At 39.2% G+C, this 21,222-nt stretch overlaps 1 protein-coding gene across 6 annotated transcripts in view; it reads left to right on the top strand.

The window, feature by feature from the left end:
- ATG7 (autophagy related 7) overlaps window positions 1-21,222 on the top strand; it is a 228,405-nt gene that overhangs the window by 25,602 nt on the left and 181,581 nt on the right. For 5 of the 6 annotated variants that reach the window (XM_011370556.2, XM_011370557.2, XM_023536861.1 and 2 more), the window contains exons 4-7: window positions 2,919-3,036; window positions 4,879-4,956; window positions 8,479-8,595; window positions 10,083-10,232. In XM_011370556.2, coding sequence (XP_011368858.1) covers window positions 2,919-3,036; window positions 4,879-4,956; window positions 8,479-8,595; window positions 10,083-10,232 — 463 coding nt within the window. Of the gene's footprint in view, window positions 1-2,918; window positions 3,037-4,878; window positions 4,957-8,478; window positions 8,596-10,082; window positions 10,233-14,889; window positions 15,192-21,222 lie in introns of those variants that run through there. The other variant, XM_023536863.1, reaches the window with a different exon arrangement.

Here is a 21,222-nt window from a genome sequence, read left to right as displayed (position 1 = left end):
AAAAAAAATAAAAAATAAAATAAGTGAAACTGGTTTAAAAAAATTTTTTTTTCTTTCCCTGGCCCTCTTTCCCTTGAGGAAAACTTATATTTTTAGTCATAGAAATATTTTTATTTTCTAAGCCTTGAGTTGGACTTAGAGAAATAGGAGGCATAATCCTTGCCCTCAAAGAACTTAAAAAGTAGCTAGGGAAATAAGGCTGATATACAAAATCGTTTCTGCAGGGTGCAAGCTATGTCTTATTCTCCGCTATCTCACTAGCACTTAAAACAGATCTGACAGGTACTAGTGGCTAAAATAATTGTTGGATTCAGTTACAAGCAGTCTAAGTATGTAGCTGTCAAAATGGGATAGGGCGTGGTTGACAGAAAGACACCAATGGACTCTGTAAGAGGATGTTATAAACGGGAACTCAGATTATTGTGGAAAACAGGAGATAATGCAGCTTGCTCCCAGACTGAGTATGACTTCCCAGGTTTACAAAGTTCCCTGTGACCATGAAAAGCTGTGCTCATAGAGTAAGATTTCTGCAAGTGTGAAAAGTGACCTCTGCCCTTCTGGGGGATTTATTCCATCCTGGCCACCTTCACTGCCTGTCTGTTCCGGAGGCTCTGGCCACATGGCTACCCTTGGTCAAGTATGAATAACAGGTGCAAAATAGTCTCAGTACTTTCCTGAGTAATAACCAAGAGACCGAGTGAAATGAAGGCCGAGTTTCCTGAGGTAACACCCCCAAGCAGGTCTAGGCTGCAGATCTTTGCAACATCCATTCTTTCCCAGGTGAGTGTACACATCATTGCGAGTTCACTGTTGGTTTTAGTATATGGGGAAGATTTCTAATTTTGATTTTTAAAACAGAATTATATTGAGATATAATAAAATTTACCTTTCAAAAAGGTACAGTCACTTAATTTATTCTGTCCATCCCCCTCTCTACTTCACGCGACCAGGAATCCACTTTCTGTCTCTGTGGATTTACCTATTCTAGACATTTTAGGTAAATGGAGCCATGGGAAAGGAAACTAAACTAATAAATGTCCAAGACCAGAATTTGGACTAAATTCTCTTGTTTCAAAGTCTAGGGCTCTTTCCAGTCCTCATCTGAGCCACCCCTTTGTGAAACAAGTGGAACTTGAACCTTGAGAAACTGGTAGAATGGCTTTCCCTCCCATTTTCACTTTTTAAATTTGTTTCCCTCCCCTGGTGGAACTTTAGTCATGAAAAATGCTCCTTTGAAACTTCATCTTGTCCTCACCAACTAGCATGAGCACTGATGTTCTAGGAGCGTAGCTGTCCTGGCTTGAATTCTCATGATATAGTTTCCTCCACTCTCAGAGCAAGGCTTTGGCATGGCTTTCACAAACCTAGGACTTTTGGACATTTAGGAAGGAGGGTACCTTCCTTTCTTGTGCTTGTATCTGTATTAGTTCACAGCCTCCTTCCTGCTGTTTCAGCATCCTGTTTCACTGGTAGTTTCATAAAGCCAGGTCTGAATGTAGAGAACCTAGTTTACTAACTACTCTGCTTTCTTCTTCCCTGTAGAATAATCTCACCTCTTTGTGATTTCTTTTTCTTATCAAGACTATCTTTGATAGCCTCATCTCACCTGGATGAAAAATATTCTTTTATTGGAGTAGAGTAGTGACAAACAACTTATGATTGCTGACTCATCAGCTCCCAGAGGAAGGCTCTGGCCATTGGAAGTTACTTCTCCCTCAAGACTTGGCATTTGAGCCTTACAGATAGCATTTGGCAGAATCTTTGTCACTCATTGCACTTCTCCATGCCTGTTCTAGGCTTAGATCTCTTCTTACAGCCTCCCAAACTCAATTTTATACAGACTTCGAATGAAGAGACACTGGTCTTTTAAACCATACAACTACCATCAGTGTAATCAATAAAAATGCATTCTTTCTGCAGTAGGTTCTTAAATGACAACGGTATTTACATTTAGCATCTGTAACCTCTGAAACAAGTCAGTCATTTCAGGGAAGAGTCCAGATTTCTCCACATCTGAGTTTATGTTCAGCATCAACTCATCTTCCTCTCCTGACTGATTACTCTGAAGACTGTGAAGCCTTTGGGGGCAGTGTACAGTACACATGTGGCGTGAAGGATTGGCACGTAGCCCAGGTGTAATACATTTTGTCTAGGTGACTTAGACAACGACCAGGGATTTGCTCAGCAGCAGATCTGTGCAGAGCCTGTTTGGGCTGTGCTCAGTTGTAGGACAGTTAGAAGAGGAAGGCATATTCTCTGTCCTCAGGGAGCTTACTGTCCTCCTGTTTGGTGTATATAACTGTTGGTCTTGAAAACATTCTAAAATATTATGCTCAGTTTTATGTATAAACCATTACTGGAGATAATGGGAGATGGCTTCCTGGAGGAGGAGGTTTTGGAACAGGGCCCTGAAGCCTGGGAGGGCTTGAGTGCAGAGTAGGCAGCACAACATCTTGGAGCCAACTAGTTCTGACTTTAGGTTCTAGTTCTGCCTATTCTTATGTGACCATAGGCAAGTTTCTTTAAACTTTTAAATAGCGGGACGAGCTGTTATGAGAATTCAAGCCTTGTGCAGTTCTTGGCACAGTAGAAGCTCAATAAACAATGTTTCCCTTTCAGGTTAAAGATGGGAAAGAATAAAAAATAGAAAAAGAACTTATATTTAGGGGCTAGTGAAAGGAAAAGTATGCTGAGAGATTTGGGTAAGGGGAATATAGAGGCTTTGGGGGGATACAGTGCCTGTTTTTATTTCTTAAGCAATGATATTCATCTTTTTCCAAAGAAATGTACAATCAGTCTTCTGTTTGCCCCTACAGAGCACTGTTCTCTGTTTCCTGCTGTTGTGCTGGTTTATTTGTTACTTCCTGGATCTCTGAGTCCCAGCTATGCTTGCTTAACCATGTTTTTCTTGTATCCAGGAGTGCTCCCACCCCAGCCCATTGCTGCCCAGCTGTTGGAACACTATATAACACCAACACACTCGAGGCTTTCAAGGCTGCAGATAAGAAGCTACTATTGGAACAAGCAGCAAATGAGGTTAGCTGGGGAAACATGATATATCCATCATATTTTCCATGGTTCCACAGGCGTGGTGTTTCTAGTCAGGTGCACAATTCTCTCATAGAAACTAGTATATAGTTGCTACTCCAAGATAGTTGTGGGCTTCTGTGTTGGTGAGAAGGTCAAGGAAAAGACATTGAGGCTTCCACTTGGGTTTAGGCCAGAATTCATGATGGGCAGTGTGAGAAAAGCTTTACTGCTGATCCCCAATTAGCATTTTGAAGCAGCTTGACCTCTGAAGAGTTCTTTTCCTGTGTCAAAATGCATTTGAATTCTCTGTGGCCCTGGAAGAGACTGTCCAGTCCTAAGCACATCATGCCATCGGAGATAATCATAAAGTCTCTTCGTATCCTCAGGGCTAAATCTAAACTACTCCATCTGACTTACCAGGCCCTTCATGGCCTGGCCTCTGTGGCCTTCTGTGGCCTTTCTGTCCTGTCACTCTTGCCCTCCCCTTCTTGGACCCAGTCATAGAAAATCACTTCTGAGTCTTTCCTTCACCTACTTTTTGTTCTCTCCTTTATCCTCAGGACACAGTATTCTCTCTGCCTGGAATGTCTTTACTTCACATCTGAGTTAGTATGAGGAACTGGAATGGGGGGACAATTTATCCCAATTCCCTCTAACCCACTTTATCAAGTGATCTTTACACTAGTCTTAAAAAACAAGAGTCTTATTTATGTGGTGCCATGGTCAGAAAAGGAAGTCTCTTGCCTTTGGTCCTAAGGAGGGTGTCCCTTATGTCCCTCAGGGTGGATGTAGCTCATGACTCAGGCGATGATGGCTGTTCTCCTTGGCCTACACTTGACCGCTCCTGGGCTCCTGCTTTGGCTACATATTTAAAAGGCTGTCTCCGAAGAGTCATGCCAGGTCTTAATCCATCATGGAAAATAGTGGGTTGCTCCCCACAGGAATTGCCACCTCTTGCCCAGGGTTCAGCCTTTCCTCAGAATCTCTCCACCTCAGGAATCTCTCCTCCTCAGAAGTGGGGAGACTCTTAGTGGACCAGCTCCTCCACAGTTATTATTTCAATAGTAGGAACTTTTCTTTGCTTATTTCCCCCTTCCACCCAAATGTGGAGAATGGTTCTTATTGGTACAGCTCTTTGTCTTGCTTAGTGACACAAGTTTAGCAACTAATCTTAGCTATTAAGACATCCCGTGATCAGCAGCTGCTAACCAGTACCAGCTTCTGCTTCTAGTCACAGTACTTGCTGAGTATTCATAAACCCGAAGTTCATTCTCTTTCCTTCATATCTCAGGATGAGATAATCCCAAATAAGACTTGAAGAAATCCCTTATATATAGCTCAAATCGCTGCCTCCCAAAAGACTCCCCTGACTCTTTTCGCTCCCACCTCCTAGCTGAGTTCAGTGTTCCTCCCAGAAATGCTGCATTCTTCTGTGATAGCCTGCCCTACCTGGTGGTATACTTGGACATGTATGCCTGGCTCTCTCATTAGATTATAAACTTCTTGAGGGTAGGGACTGTGTCTTTTATTTCGGTAACCTCGATGTGCCTGATATATAATAGGAAACAAATATTTGTTGAGGGAAATATCAAAGGCATGGAAATGAGCTGGTTGCCTCCTCTGATTCTAAGACTCGCATAGAGAGAAGGCGGCTTCTGGGTTCTCTCACTTTCCTCAGCCTGTTACAGTAGTGCAGCTGGTGGAGAGGAGTGTGAAGTAACAACCGACTTCATTGCCTGTGGTAAGTGGTGCTGGGCCTGTAGGAAAGAGTTAAGTGCTTTAAATCTTTGCGCTTCGTCTGAGAATGAGAAGCTCAGAGATGCCTGATGTTTTTCTTTCTTTTGGCAGATATGGGAATCCATAAAATCTGGTGCTGCTCTTGAAAACCCTGTCCTCCTCAACAAGTTTCTCCTCTTGACATTTGCAGTAAGTAAATGGACTCTCGCTCACACTTAGATTGCTCAGAGCCCTGAGCAGGCCCAGGGTGCCAATAGTACAGTTTGCTCTCTTCTCCTAGTGGCTTTTACCTTGCGTCATTCAAGTCATGGCTATTAAAGAAATACTCATTTGGTTAGTGGCCCAATACAGTGCTGGCACTTATTACCAATGCAAAATTAATTTATTCTCACTTACCATATTGGTATAGTCATACAACTGGTAGTAGTTGCATGGTTTATATAACACAGTAATCCAACTGTTGTAATTCAAGACACGATGAAGTCAGATTCAAGGAGTAGTGGTTTGTTGCTAACGTCTTTGCTAAATACAGTCCTGCAGAGCTCAGTTGCTGGGTCCATCAACATAAGGAAAAGGAGATGTCTCAGGGACCCCAACCATCCCCAAGCAGCTCTGGACTAGAGGAGATGACATTCCATACTTGTTCACACAATTGTGTTTTTATAAGAAAGAAAATGTTTTATATAAGTGAGATCTACTTAAAAGTGAACATGAAGGGCAGCTTGGAAGAGGAAAAGAAATCACATTAGAGTAACATTTGCTGTCTAGGGAAGTAGGGAAAAGAACCTGATCTCGGTGATGTTGGGAGAGTGGAAAAGGTTGATTGTAGAGATACCAGCTACCTTTCTACCCATATACACACCCATATACACACATGCGTGTGCACGTGTGTGTGTACATATATACGTGTATATATGTACAAGCATACCTCGGAGATATTGCAGGTTTGTTTCCAGACCACTTCAGTAAAGTGAGTATTGCAGTAAACTGAGTCATAATCTTTTTGCTGGTGGCGGATTTTGCCTTCAAGTTGTAAAAAACGTAATATCTGTAAAGCACAATAAAGCAAAGTGCGATAAAACTGTACATTTTATATATGTGTGTGCATACCTGTATATATCTACATATAAAAGTAATTTATCCTTTGTAATAAAGCATGGCTACATAGTATTCTGTTAAGTGTATATACTATAGACTCTTGTACAGCTAGGTTGTTTCCTATATTCACTATTTAAAACAATGTTGTAATAAACAATAGTGGCCATACTGATTTTCCCCCCCTGTTCATTTTATTTCTTTAGAATAAGTTCTATGGAGGGGGCATATAAACATATTGATGTAGATCAATATAAAGTGTGATGTTGCACCACAGCTTTATTAGCTTCAGATGTTAATCCTCTTCCCCACATTTTTCTCTCTTTTTTCATTTTTGCCAAGTTATAGGTCTTGCCTTTCTTCCTCCCCGATGAACTAATCCTTCATTTCTTCTGAATGCTGCCTCTCTGGTTTACTGAGAGAATGATAGGAATCAAACTGGAGGCCATACCAAAGGATGGCTATCTACAAGGAGCACATTTTCTAACAAGTTATAGTGCTTTCCATGTAATAGAGTGGACATAGAAAAACTTTTAAATTCTTCACGGGATTACTAGGTGCAATTTGGCATTGATAATTTGTCTATAAAATTTAGTCATTTTGTAGGTTCGCTACTGGGATAAATATAAGTAGTGCTCAAGATTTCTGGTTTTGTTACTTTAACATCAGTACATTTTCCATACTAAGAATTTTAGTTAGTGGAATCTAGTTGACAATTTACATTTAAATGGAAAAGAACGTAAAGTTTTAAGGCATTTCTCAGAGTCAGTATGTATGTTGGCCTTGTTGGCCTTTTACTGAGCATTCTCAACCCACCTTTTAAAAAAATTAAAAGTCTCTATCTTTTAAAATCTTCAGATACCAAGGGCTTTATGTTTAATTTAATAAAGGTCTTTTGTATCCTGAAAAGAATTCTGAGAAATTCAAGCCTTTGGACTTTTGAAGATGGCCTGATAAAGCTGCTTAGAAATTGTAAGGGCCTTCATCTTGAATTGTTTAACCTTTTACTAAAGATCAGTTATGATAAATCATTTAAGTTCAAAAAGAAAGAATAATCTCTGGAGGTGTTTTTGCTTTTTTTTAGGACTCAAAGGAACAGACACTTCATTAATTTCAATTTTGCAGTTTGTTTTGCTATTGTCAAAAGGGAATTTATTCCTAGTTGATCAATTAGTGGCAGAATTAAAGAGTGTGAAAACTATAATTACTAGACTTATCTGGACACACATTTATATATAAGTTTATATTTAGAAAGTCATCTAGTATGTTTTCATTTATTTGAAAAGCCTGGAAAAGGCAAATCCAGAGAGACAGAAAATAGATTAGTGGTTTCCAGGGGTTGAGGAGAGGGAGAATGGGGAGTTTCTACTAAAGGGGTTTCTTTTTGGAATGATGAAAATATTCTAGAATGGGTGGTTATAATGGTACAGCCTTGTCAATATATTAAAAAAAAAAACAAAAAACATTTAATTATATACTTTAACATCATCAATTTTATGGTGTGTGAATTACATCTTAATAAAAACAACTGTCCACTGTTTTATTCGTGGCAAGATTCAAGAAAAAAATTAATTAGCCAAATAAAGTCCATAGTGGTCAGCGGTGGCAAACTGGTGAGTAAAACTGTCAAATAGCCTCATGACTATTAGATCCTACACATGAGAGATTCAGGCCACAGACCCTGTAGGAGGAATTCAGGAGCAAGAACATTCAACCTGAGTGGGAACAGCTGTATCTAGGACAGCTTCACTAGTCCTTTCTCCTGCATTGGTTCCCCTGCTGGGGGAACAGTCAGACTCACCCCTGAAGGTGTAATCTTTTATATTATCGATGTTCCTTAGTTCTTAGAACCTCTTCCGTGACTCATACAGTTAATCATGTACTCACTTTATTTCTGCTTTGAGCAGAAAATGAGCTGCCCAAGGACTGGTACTGGGTTTTATTCATTTTCTTATTGTCAGTGTCTAATGTTTTGCCTTGTACAGAGCAAGTACTTAATAGTTATTAATTTGAATTTCAACAATAAGGCATTTCTGAAAGCAGCATTATATTATCTCAGCACATATAGGTTATGAATAGCATACCTTCTTTAATAACATGCTTAACTCATTTGATTGTGAAGAGGATGGTAACTGTTTGGAGATCATGTCTCCATAGATGCAACATTGAGTGTGTTTGGTACCATGGACAAAAGCTTCAGTTTGGAAAGCAGCGTTCTGATCTTTGTTTTGTTCAAGTTCTTCATTTTTCTCTAGGTTTCAGTTTTCTGTCTTTAAAATGGATGATAATAGTTACCTCCCAGAGTGATTTTGTATATTAAACAATGATGACAATAATGTCAATTACTTACTGAACACTTTGTTAGCATGTGGCTGAAAAACTATATTATGTTTATTGCGATATAGTAGTGTGTGGTGTGTGGGAGTGTTTTGAGATAAAGACAAATTCAATATTCCATCATGAGTTCTGCTGGAGATGAGAATTTCTGACAAGCTAGTCATCTTATGTTTATCAGTTTTTCTGTTTTTCATGGCTATGGGAAGTTACATTAATATATACATTTCAGTTTAGTCATTGGTGCTTTTCTGATGCCCTATGTTATATTTTTTCTTCTAGGATCTAAAGAAGTACCATTTCTACTATTGGTTTTGCTCTCCTGCCCTCTGCCTTCCAGAGAGCATACCCCTCATTCAGAAGCCAGTGGGCTTGGATCAAAGGTTTTCACCAAAACAGGTATGATCAATAAAACAAAATGCAGGTGAAATTGGGTTTAATGTGCAATAATAGTTTGTCTAGTATATTCTAAAGACAAATAAACACTTGTCTGGATGAATAGATGGTCATTGTGGAATCCTCCAAAGATGGTATGAGGAAAAGACTTATTCGCAAAATGTTTGTAAAATCATTTTGAATAAGTAGTGAGCAATAATTTTCCAGGTTTTCAGTGAATTTGGTGAAATGCTAAGCCAGTAGGGAGGAAGTATAGGAACATTTAATAAGACTGTAAGAATTTGCTAAAATGTGGTCTTCACTTTAAGTATGGGGGATCATAAGTCAATATACTTTGAGAAGAGAGTCTTTAAAAACAAATAGAAGACATTCTTCTTACCTCGTGCCAAGTAGCAGAAGTTCTACATCAAGAATGGTACATGCAGACTAGTCTTTGCAGTTTAAAAAAGATAATAAGGTCATTAGGGATAGTCCCAAGAAGAGAAATGAAAATAATCAGGCTGGTAGAACACAGGCCCTAAACCAAAAATTCTGAGTGTTGAGGAAAAAAATTGAGTGGTAAAATGATTTGAATTCATGAAGGACATCAGTCACAGAAATCTTGCATTGTTAATCAGTAAGGGCTGTTCCATGGCTTAACAATGCCATGGCTTAACAATGCCATGGAACAGCCCTTACTGATTAAAAAATAATATTTGTTTAGTAAGGCAAATCAAAGGTTGTAGTTTTGTGAAACTAATTTCCCAAGGAGGAATATAAGTGGGGGAAAAGGATTACGCATAGGTATTGACTGCTGATGGGTATGAATTTTCTTTTAGGGGGAGACAAAAATGTTCTTAACTTATTGTGGTGATGGTTGCATAATCCTGTGAACTTGAATTTCACCAATAAGGCATTTCTCCAATTAAGCTTGTCTGTTTTCGCCAGACAGCCTCCCTAATGAAAGAACTCTTTTTATGTGTCTTTGTCTTCATGTTGTATCATCTTCCCAAAACATATTCTGTGAAAATCCTAAAAAACTCTCCTTATTGAAATTCTGTCTCTAAAAACAGCACTGAATTGTGCTCTGTAAACGGGTTAGTTGATTGGTAAGTGAAAGTTTGTCTCAGTAAAGCTGTTAAAGATTATGCATAAGTCCATGGTAAAATTTATCAGTGGTAGATTCATGCTTGGTTATCACAGGAGAAAAATAATATTTGGATACCTCTCTCAACCTTTGTGATTGACATCTTAGAGAACCACCATGCTGTACCATAAAATGTCCCTTCGTGCCGCTAAGACATACCAGCATGCACGTGAAAGATGTCACATAAAAGTGAAGTATATCACTTGGGGGCACTTTCATGTTCATTTGCTGCAAAAGAGCGACGGGGGTGTGATCAGTCATTTCCAGTCTTCTGGCTTGAAAGTACCTTTATTTTATGTTAATTTTTAGCTCAGAACCAGATATGTAATTGTCTGGAGGATAACTCAGTGTTTCTTCTTTGCAGATTCAAGCCCTTGAGCGTGCATATGATGATCTTTGTCAAACAGAAGGAGTCTCAGCGCTACCTTACTTCTTGATCAAGTATGATGAGAACATGGTGCTGGTTTCCTTGCTTAAACACTGCAGTGATTTCTTCAAGGGTCAAAGGACAAAGGTCAGAGAAACTTTGAGTATCATTTTATTGTCCAGCAAAAAAATCCAGTGTTCCTGTTATGATACACCACCTAAAAATTCAAACTCATTTAGATTTCTTCAGCCCTTCAAAGAATGTTTCAGAACATTTCTTTACCTTCACTCTCTCCCCACTGCAGTTCTCAAGTCAGCTCCCACTTCAGATTTTCCTAGCTCTGTTGCACCTCAGAGTAATTTTGGATTCCTCGCTTCCCATTAGTAATAACGTTATTTCAGTTTTCCTTCCTGATATATTTTATATCTGTGTTTTAATATATTCTCAGTGCTACCACTGTATTTCAGGCCCTGATTACCTCACTCTTAGACAAAGTCTTTTTGCTTCCATCTTGCACACCACCACTATAGAAAAACCTTCCTCAAACTATTCGCATTTGCTATATAATTTGTTGATCAAGAGTTATTGGTGTCTTCCTTCTAGCTCCAAGCTACTTTTCTAGCCTCGTCTTACGCTATTTTCCTCATAAACCATTTCTCTAACTAAGCTTGTCTGTTTTTCAGAAGACAACCTCCCTAATCAAATATACCTATAACTTTTTCTATAGCTCTTTGTCCTCATGTTGTATCATCTTCCCAAAACATATTATGTGAAAATTCCAAGAAACTCTCTCTCTTTATTGAAATTCTATCTCCACCATGAAGCCTTCTTATGATGGGACCATGTGTGATCAATCCATCCCTTTCTGATCTCGCACTTAACTCTCTGATCTCATTTACTGTTTTACCCCCTTGTACTATCTATGTCAACATAGTAGACACTCAATAAAATTTTTCAGTGAATGAAAGACTATTGTAAATGTCTTTTAGAAGTGATGAGATATATAATAAACTATCTTAGCCTTATAAGAGTTCTAAATTGAAAATAAAAAATTGATTAGCATTATGAAGTTATGAAATCAAATGGGATAATTTCAATGTAGATATATCAGAGCTGAGAGAAAAAGAGACCTTTAACTGATAGCCTGATTATTCCTTAGCCTGAACTTAAGATACCTTTTTTTAAGTACACTCTTTTGGAGGAAGTCCTTTTTAAATTGATGACTGAGGATTGATTTTTTTATTAAAATGCTTTTCTTTTCCTCCAGGCAATTTCACAGAACTGTAGCTCAATTAGTAACAATGAAACCAACCATTAATAATTTAAAGTCCAGTCTAGGGTGAGGTCCTGTTACGTTAGCAGGCAGAGTTAAATGGCCTGCATTTGAAAGCAACTGTAATTCAAATTGTGTGTGGTAAATAAGTGGTCCTCCCCCAAAGTTTACTTATACCAAAATAATAATTTTTGGAGCACTTTATAATTTAAAAGGGACTTTCACATACTTGATTTTGTAATAACTTTGTGAAATAGGTGTTATTAGTATCTGAATTACCCATTTGATGAAATTGAGACTCAAAGTCACACGGCCAAATGGTTGATTTTAAAGCCTGTATGCTTTCTTCCATTCCATGCTTGAATCATTAGGGTGGAGGTGGTCTTTGGTTGACCTTTGGAATCAAATAGACATGGATTTGACACCCAACATTGCTACTTGTGATGTAGCTCAGTGACCTTGGGGAATTTGCACGCTCTTTCTTCACTTTAGTGTGTCTGTTAAATGGTAATAATACTGCCTCCTACAAGACTTTGTGAAGATTAAACATGATAATGTGAATAAAATGCCAAGGATATAGCAGGTGCTCAATATGCATCTACTTCCTTTCTTCTTCAGTAGCATCTTTTCAAAGACTGAACAAATCTCTGGAGTCTCTTTTACAGTGCTCTAGGCGAGTTTACCAGTGTCCTGACCCTGAGACCAATCATCTGCCAATTTCAGACACAGAGCCCTTCACTGGGTTAGGGTCGCATCTCAGGAAAGCCTGGAATTGCTCAGCATATATGTTGAGCACCTCCTTGTGGGCTAGAAACTGTGAGGTATGATTATACCTATTCTTATGGAACCTGAGATCTTCCAGGCAAGTTGAGACACTTACTCGTGGAAAGTTAACTAGAAATTCAGGTAACAGAAGAGAAGTACCAGTGAAATGATGCGGATGATTACTTTGGTTGTTTGTCGATGTCCTGTCTTGTTCTGAAAAGATTCACCAGAAGCCATGCTCATTGTTGGCTTTGTAGGAGTTCCATGGCCTTCTGGCAGACTTCCCTATCTGTGGTCCTGAATGTTCCTTCCATACATTCCCCACACTGCTGTCCAAATGCATTTTGTAGCCTATAAACTTGATCATGTCGCTCTTCTACTTAAAACCCTCTGTGGTTTCTGTCGACTTCAGGATAAAATTAAAATAAATTAGCTTGGCCTTCAGGGCCTCTTCAGACCTGCCTCCTGCCAATCACTCTAGCCTTATCTACTGATATTCTCTCAAGATGCAGCCTATGTTCTGGCTACAACTGTGCCCTCCAAATGCCGCATGCTTCCTCCCACCTCTCTGCCTTCAGACATGCGTTTCTCTGTCTCTCTTCCTTCACCAGGCTAGGGCCTCAGTCCTCTTTCTGGTCATCACCCCTGGGAAGCACTGGCTAATTCCTTGCTCTATTTGATATTCCTCTCCTGTAGCAGCCTCTCTCCTAGCTCTAATGTCAGTCATTGGTTGGGTTGTCTGCTGCCCCTGTCCCTCACCAGCCTGTGTACAATGTTAGCACAGAAATTGTTTACCCCACACTGTATCCTCAACATTTAGGGGCATGCTGGGCATTTAATGGGCACCTGATATGTGAACGTTGAGAGGAAGGAGAGATCATTGTGGACTGATCTAAATCACAGAAGGCTCTGGGGAAAGTAGATTTCTGTGAAATCTAAACATCACTTGAAGTCATTTCTGCTTTTTCTGCATTAATCTGGTTCATTCTCTTTCATGTAATTCTAATTTCTCTTCAGTGCTTCTGATTGTTGAAGTTTCTTTGAAGGTTTCTACCATATTCTTCAAAAGAAATAGGCATTTTTTTTTCCTACTGTGAACTCCTTGCAGTTGTGCCCTGGCTTCGTGTTTTACTCTTCCCTGCTTTTTCCTCTTACCAGCACTTCGAAACCCTTGGAGAAGTTACTGTTCCTCTGTGAGCCTTGGTGTCTTCACATGTAAGATGAAGAAATGTTGGCATCCCTCTACATTTCTCTTTTCATTCTGTTTTCTGGGGGCATCTCATTGTTTCCATGAAGCCTATGACCACTTCTTCCATTACGAACCTGCCTTTGGACCTCATCCCTTGTTATCCAACTACCTTCTTGCCTTCTCCAGCCCTTCAAATTCAACTTGTCCAAGCTGAACTCATGACCTTCACCCCAAGTCTGGGCATCATTGTCTTGGAATGTCGCTGCTATCCATTCAGTCAAATAAGCCAGATATCTGGGCAGCCTGCCAGACACCTCTCTGTCTTTTACCATCCCCATGTCATGTGGATTTTGTTTCCTAAACTTCTCAGTCTGCTGCCTTTGCATTTCTTCCGCCACCACCCCAGTTTAAGCTGCTGTGGTCTTTTATCTGCTTTACTGCATAGCTTCCTAATGGTCTCCTTGTGTCTGCTCTGACCTCCAGTCTGTCCCCATATCATCCAAAGCAATCCTTTGAGGAGCAAATCTGATTATTTCACTCTCAGAGCAAAACATAGCCATGTCTTCTTCCTTGTGCTCTAAGAATATAACTGAATTCCTTAATATGGCATACAAGGCTTTCCAGGGCCTGGCCCCTGTGCAGATCCAGCCCCAAGTCGGTCCATATTCCCTCTTGCTTTGCACACCTCCACACCTGAGATTCTAGGTGCCCTCCTGCCACAGGGCTTTGGAACATGCCTTTTGCCTGGAAAGCTCTTTTTTCTCTTTTCTCTTCTTTCTATTCCACCCCCACCTCCCACTCTCCCCAGTGAAGTGTTTACTCTTTCTTTAGACTTAAACTTAATCATGATTTCTCAAGGAATCCCTTCCTGAACTCTGTAAAAAAGTTTATTCTACCTATAGTGGGCTCTTAGAGCACTGTGTATCTCTTCTTTATAATATTTAGCTCAGTTGTAATTGTACATTTTCTTGAGTGATCTTTGACTGATATCTTTTTCTCCCATGTAAATGTAAGCTCCATGCAGGCCAGTACCCTATCTTTGAATTCTTACCATTGCATCCACATCCCATAGTATTGTGCTTGGCTTGTAAAATACAATGTAGGGGTGGATGCATGTGTGCATGAGTTGTTGTGAGGATTGGAGATCACATATGTGAAGCACCAGGGTCAGTGCCTGACATGCAGTAGGCCTTCAGTAAGTAGTAGTCACTCTTAGTATGGCTCATTATAAGTGTTCTCTTTCCTGTGAGTACCTGCTGTATGATTAAGGCCATGTAGCTTATAAAGGCTTTCCCAAACTGTTTATGCACCTAAAGTTTATGTCTAGTGTGAGTCAGTGGTCCAACAGGAGACAATATGAGGGAAATATGTGATCTGCAGTGGGTAATTTAGAGCAATAGCTCTTAACTTGGGGTAGGGGTGGTAGTGTATAACCTCCTTGAGAATTTGGTGGAAGCAATGGATGCTTATCCCAGAAAAATACATACTGACACACGGTTCTAATATCTAATGTCAGGGGCTCCACGAAACACTGAAACCCATTCATGGATCCTATTTGGGTCCCTGCCTCAGAGGAACATGAAGAGAAGGACAGGAGTAAGACTGCCTGGAGGAAACCTGTAGGATTGCTGAGATCAGCAGGGATGGCCCATCTCTATTCCAAGCCAGAGTGGGACCTTTGCATCCAGAGATACTGCTCACTCATGTCCTGAGCCTCAGCTGGCTTTGAGGGAGTGAGTACCTGTCCCTGAAGAGAGGACACTGTCCACTTAACCAGAAGCAGCTGCGGCGACCATGTTCTAAGTTCTTCTGATTGTGTGCCCAGCACAAAGCTGGCCTTTCACACATGCTATCCGTAATCCTTCCAACATCCTGCAAAGTGAGTACTAGTGTTCTCATTTTATAGATGAGGAGAATGGAAATGGAATGGAAGCCTCGTCACATGTACATGATCTTAGCTTCTACAGTCAGAACACTTCTCGTAATGGAAAAAGAAGCATCTGCTTTTTTCTCCCTAGCTCACAGCATGTTGTGATAGACTTTGGGTCTCAACTGCAACCTCATGAACCAAGGCTTCTGAGTCTAAATTTCCTCCTCACATACAACTGTACAGCAATAACGCCCTCTTCCTCTTAGATGGTTGTGAGAATTAAGAGATGATGGATATAAACAGGCTTTGTTACGTTTTATTCACATGTCGTAGTTATTCCCACTGATTTTCTTAGAATAAGTTTGTCAGTTTTCAATTTCATAGGAAAGTTCTTTTATTTGGACTAACCTCAGTCTCTAGTTATTCTAGAAAAATGGAATTTTGAGGCCCTGAGTTATGCAGCTGAAGTCATTTACCAAAGAAAGGCAAATTTTCTTGCCTTTTTGGATTGCAAAACCCTGAAGAAATTAAGAGTGGTCTACCAGCAGGAGAAGTTCCTCCTGAGATTTTCAGGGTTATCAAGTTCAGAAGCCCCCAGAACATCCAGGAAGGTTTTACCAGCGTGATAATGGTGCTTTCTTAAAATTAAAGTTAAATAGCAAATGCATTTTTGATTGATTTCTCTTCATTTCTTGGATGACTTATGGTTGTTAAGGTGATTGCTTAATTCTAAACTTCTTTGACTGTTACTTACATTTAAAAACACCTGTTACGTAATTATATTTATGTCTTTAGATGTATGTACACACACATATATAACTGAAACAAAACTTTCACAAAATAATACTTTACTAGATGCTATGTGCACTCTCTTTTCTATCCCATTTTATCTTTTTGAAAAATGCTAGTTATGACCCAGTAAATGATCACAGATAGCTTATTTAGAACAATGCTGTGTGCCCATTTTGAGAATATTGGCAGATAAATGAACGGTACTGCTAATTTTCTTTCCTGCCAACAGTGTTTCCTTACCAGCATTGAATGTTGTGTACAGTTTTACACATTTGGTCAGTTGAAAATGGGCCTTAAGTTCTTATTTCCCTCAATAAAATGTAGATTCCACTTATCTGTCATGGTGACACTGCATTGCTACAACAAATAGTTCTTGTGATTATGTTAAAAACAGCCCAAATCACTCTCCCATTGCCAGTCTTTTGGGAAAGGTTGCTTGAGGCTTTTACTTTCTTCAGAGCAGTTATTGAAGGTTGGGTGTTTGGGAAATGTTTTGTAGTTTCAACGTTAGCCTTTAATTCTAGGGCTTTAAAAGCTTTGTACAAGAGCAGTAGCGTTAGTATGCTTTTAGCAGGGCTCTTCCTTCACTTAGCAATCTTTGCATCTTAGTAGCCATCTATGACATCACTGCACATTAGGTATTTGAATTTTTTTTCTTATACTTTTAAAACATGTAATCTTTTGCTCATTTTCTGTTATATCAAATGTTAGGGAATAGCCATTTGTCAGGTAAACATGTTTTATGGGATCAGTGTGGAAATTTCTCAAGACACTCAAGTTGACAATTTCCTCCCCTTTTCTTTCTCACGCTGTACTTTTTCAGCAGATTGCTGGGTGGACGATAGCCAGATCATGACTGGACTACTTCAGTGAATTGTATGCTCTCAGCCAAGTGGAAAGGAACATTTATTTCATAAACCTTCTAAATAAAGTTTTTTCCTGATAACATTTTACTTCATTCTGTTGATTTGTATTATGAAAGGAAGTGACTTGTCACATGGTGACTTTGTGGCAAAGTCAGTTCTAGAACCCAGAACTCCTAGCCAATGATTATTTCTGATTACCATTTTAAAAAATCTGTTTACCCAAATAGTTAAGCTGGCTTACCTAGCATTGTGCCGACTAATTCCTACAATAACTGAGGTTTCTGATTTAGTTCCTAAGGCACCTAAAGATTTTGGAGTCACTTATGAATAATCAAAGGAATATTATGCTCAGCCAAGTGTCAAATGGGTCCTGTCATTTTCCTGCCCAGATGCTTGCTTTTTGTACTCATACGTGCTTCATGTGGGTAGGAGAGATACTTCAAAGCATTTTCACGCTTACCTCCCTTTATAGGCAGTAATAAATTTCTCTTTAGCCATTCATTCTTGCTCTGTCGCTCTTATTAGGTCATGTTGCTCTAAGAACTTATTCCTGATTTTTTCTGCTCAACTATCTTTCTTCCTCAATGCCTTTGTAGTGTCAGAAGTATGCATCCATTTGTAGTGTGTAATGTAATATTCTAATTTATATAATTTAAATACCACTTAGTCCCAGCTCTGCATTTGCAAATGTTAAACCTAGATCCAGAGAATATTTGATAAACTGAAACTTATTCGTCTTTCTGCCACTTAAGAAAAGATAACCTTGAAACTGAAGATAGGTAACTGTAATGGTGATAGATTAAACTGAACAAAGAGGTCAGTGAAGTTAATTATGATAGAGTTTATTTATGTTGTGTTATAGTTACCATTTGTTGAGTGCTTTCCTTGTCTCTGTGCTAAGTGCAGGTAAGAGTTATCCTATAGATGAGAAAACTAAGGTAGGTTAAGTAAATTGCTGAGGGTTGGGACATTTGATAAGAGCCCAGGTTTATGGAATCACATTGAAAGGTGAAACTCAGAATCTCTAAATGAATAACGTTTTCTGTATTGATGTTGTCTAGGTTCTTCCTAAATAAAAATTGAATTGCCTTTAGATACCCCATAAAATTGAACTTAATTTAGTCTGTATTGTTTTGTAACCTGTATAGGAGTGTTTTCTCTTTAGTGTTCTATAAAGGTCTATAATTCTGGAGCTAGAAGGAATTCTTTGAGATAAAGTGATTCAACCCTGTCATTTTACAGGCAAGTAGAAAACTTCCCCAAAGTCTTAGCTGCAGGATTAGAACACATTCCTGCTGGTGTTCCAGCCAGTGCTTTTTTTAAAACCCCTTCCATCAGGCCATTTTCTTTTAACCTGTTTCAAATGTTACAGAAGTAGAATGTCAACTTGTCCCTTCCCCTTTTCTTGCTGGGTATCAGAGGTGTAAATGCCTTTGATGAATTTTAAAAAATGAAGTTGAAGCAATGATTACTTAATAAATATAGTTTGTCTAGCAGATACTGTCTGTCACAATTGACAGAGGGAAACAAAATAAAAAGGTGTTTCAGTGGTGGCAGTGACCCCTGGACCAGAAGAACTCCAGGAAGACAACTTCCTCATTCAGAGGGAGCTATAGGCCGGAGATCTCATTCTCAGAGTTCTCTTGCTTCTCATAGGAAATCCTCTTTTGGACCATGTTCTCGCATTCTCACCCAAGAGAATCCCAGTGTTAAAATGTTATTGAATGGAGGACCTGCTATGCTGGGAAAGGAAAAGGAACTGGCCAAGGTGCTGCATAATGTTTCATATGTAAGCTTCAGGTCTCTGTTGGTCAGACATTCCCCCTCTAGCTGCCTCCCAGGATTCCTGCCCAACATTGAAGAGGGAGGAGAGCTTTTCATATATCGGGGCCTGGAGAAATTGACCAATTCTGTCATGTATTTAACAAATATTTGCTGAGCATCAGGTACTATGCCAAGTGCTAGCGATGGAAAGATGAATACAGTAGACACTGCTCCTGCCCTCACAGAGTTTGTAGACCATCAAGAGAAACAGATATGAAATGCATCCTGTATTTTCACCATTGTCAAATGCTTTTTTTATTTTCGTAATTTTTCTAAAGTCAAGAATTTCTTAGCAATTATTGTGTATATTTACTGTTGTGATGTTTCTGCTTTCTTTCTATCCAGTTTGAAAGTTGCACTTTATAATCTATGGTACCTTTGAATCAAGAAAATACAGAGGTTCAACAAATAATCAGTTACCATAAGGAAAAATATAGAGTGCAATGAACCCTATTTTAAGCAAGTGCTTGTTTTCTCCTTCTTAGACTCTAGGCAGCTAGTGCTGAAATGATAGTGTGCATAAGAATCACACAGAGAGGTCACTGAAACATGCAGGTATTGTACATAGGGAGGTCTGGGATTGGTTCCGTGTGGTACAAGTTCAAAGAACTTCCCAGGAAATTCTGATGCAGGTGGGTCTGTGGTGGCCCACATTTGAGAAACTATTGCATATTCTCAAGCAGTGATTAGCAGCCTGGCTGCACATTAGAATCACCTGGGGAGCATTTAAAACAACTAATGCTCAAACCACACCCATGCTGATTAAATCAGAACCTCTGGAGGTGGGACCCAAGCAGTGAGCCTTTTGAAAGCTCCCCAGGTGCTTCCCACACGCATTCAAATATGAGAACCAGAGCTAGAGAGAGTTGAGGAATGGAGCAATAGCCCTCTAACTTCAGTGAGCATGGGAATCACCTGGGTCCTTGTTAAAATACAGATTCGATTTAGTGGGCCAGGGGACAGCTTGAATTTCTGCATTTCTCACAGGCCCCCAGGTGATGCCAATGCTGCTGGTAGTGGACCACTTTTTGCTGAATGTGGGAAGGCATAGAGTCAACCCACAGTTTTCAAGATAATGAAAAATAGTCCCCCCAATTTTTTTTTTCCTTTTATCTACAAGAAGACTCTGTATGATTCCCAAATTTAGGTCCATGAACTGGACTAACTGCATCAGAATTACTCAGGTACATTTTGCAGATACAGATGGGTAGGCTCACCAATGGAGATTTGGAGTCACTAACAATGATGTAAGTAGTGCTACACACGTGCAGGGCTTTTCATGTTCAGGACAATCTTATTTAATCCTCACACAACTCTATGAAGTAGGTACTGTCATTTCCTCCATGATTCAGATGAATAAAACTGAGGCCCGAAGGATTTGACTAATTTGCCTGAGTCCACTCACTAAGTGGCAGTACTCAGAATAGTCTTTGCAAGCTCTATTTTTAAAAGCACTGTAGGTGCAGATGTTTTATCTCCCTGTGGAAAAGGTATTTTCAAATAAAGGCATCCTGTATTTCTTGAAGGATGATCGTACATGTGAATCTGTTTGTATTGAGTTAAATATGAATCTATTTGCATTTAAGACTCAAAAATGCACCTGGGCAAAAGGCTTCAGTCTTAGGGATAAGAAAATTTATAGCGTAGAAGGCAGCAAACATTTTCAAAGAATATCTTTGAAATGATGCAGTAGTTATCTGATAAAACAATAATAAAATGAGATTTATTGAGCAGAGATGAAGACTACTCAATTGTCCTCCAATAGGAAATGGAAAAAAGTTGCGATGCATCGATATAGTGGAATGCCATTCAGCCACTTCTGACAGTGGTTGTAGAATGACATTAGCATGGAAGAGAGTTCACAATAGAATAAGAGGTATAAAACAGTATTTGTACCATGATGCCATTTTCATTTAAAAGTTATAATAATAAAATATTTATGTAAAGAAAAAAGTTAAGGGAAATTACACACCAAGTTTTTAATACTGGTTCTCTGAATGATGGTGTTATGAGTTTATATCCTTCCTTCCTTTTTCTTGTCTTTGTGTCTCTTTCATCTGAATATTGGTTAAGCTCCTTCTTTGTTGCTGACATTGTACTCAGCACTGTGGAGAATAAACAGAAGTGTTTGGGCTGATCCCATTCTTCCAGAACTAACCATCTAGAGTAGCCAAAGTTTATCTGCCATGTTTTTATTTAACTCACAGCTATACCTTTGGGTTAACTTATGGTTCTCTTCCAACCATCTTTCCTCCCTCCCTCCTTTCATCCATCCATCCATCTTTTTTCATCATTCAATAAGCATTCACTAAGTATCTGCTGTGTATCTTTGAGCTGATCATGGAGAGATACTGCCTGTTCTCTAGATGCTCATTATCTTCTTTTTTTAATAAATGTTTTATTTTAGAATAATTTTAGATTTACAGAAAAGTTGCAAAGATAATGCAAAGTTCCCATATACTTTCACCTTGTTTCAGTTTACTCTAGTGTTATCACCTTACATTACCATGGTACATTTATCAAAACTGAGAAACCAACATTAAGTACATTATTATAAA

The sequence above is a fragment of the Pteropus vampyrus genome, unplaced genomic scaffold (genome assembly GCF_000151845.1).
Source record: "Pteropus vampyrus isolate Shadow unplaced genomic scaffold, Pvam_2.0 Scaffold171, whole genome shotgun sequence".
NCBI classification, from domain to species: Eukaryota; Metazoa; Chordata; class Mammalia; order Chiroptera; family Pteropodidae; genus Pteropus; species Pteropus vampyrus.
This window is presented reverse-complemented; position numbering and strand designations above follow the sequence as displayed.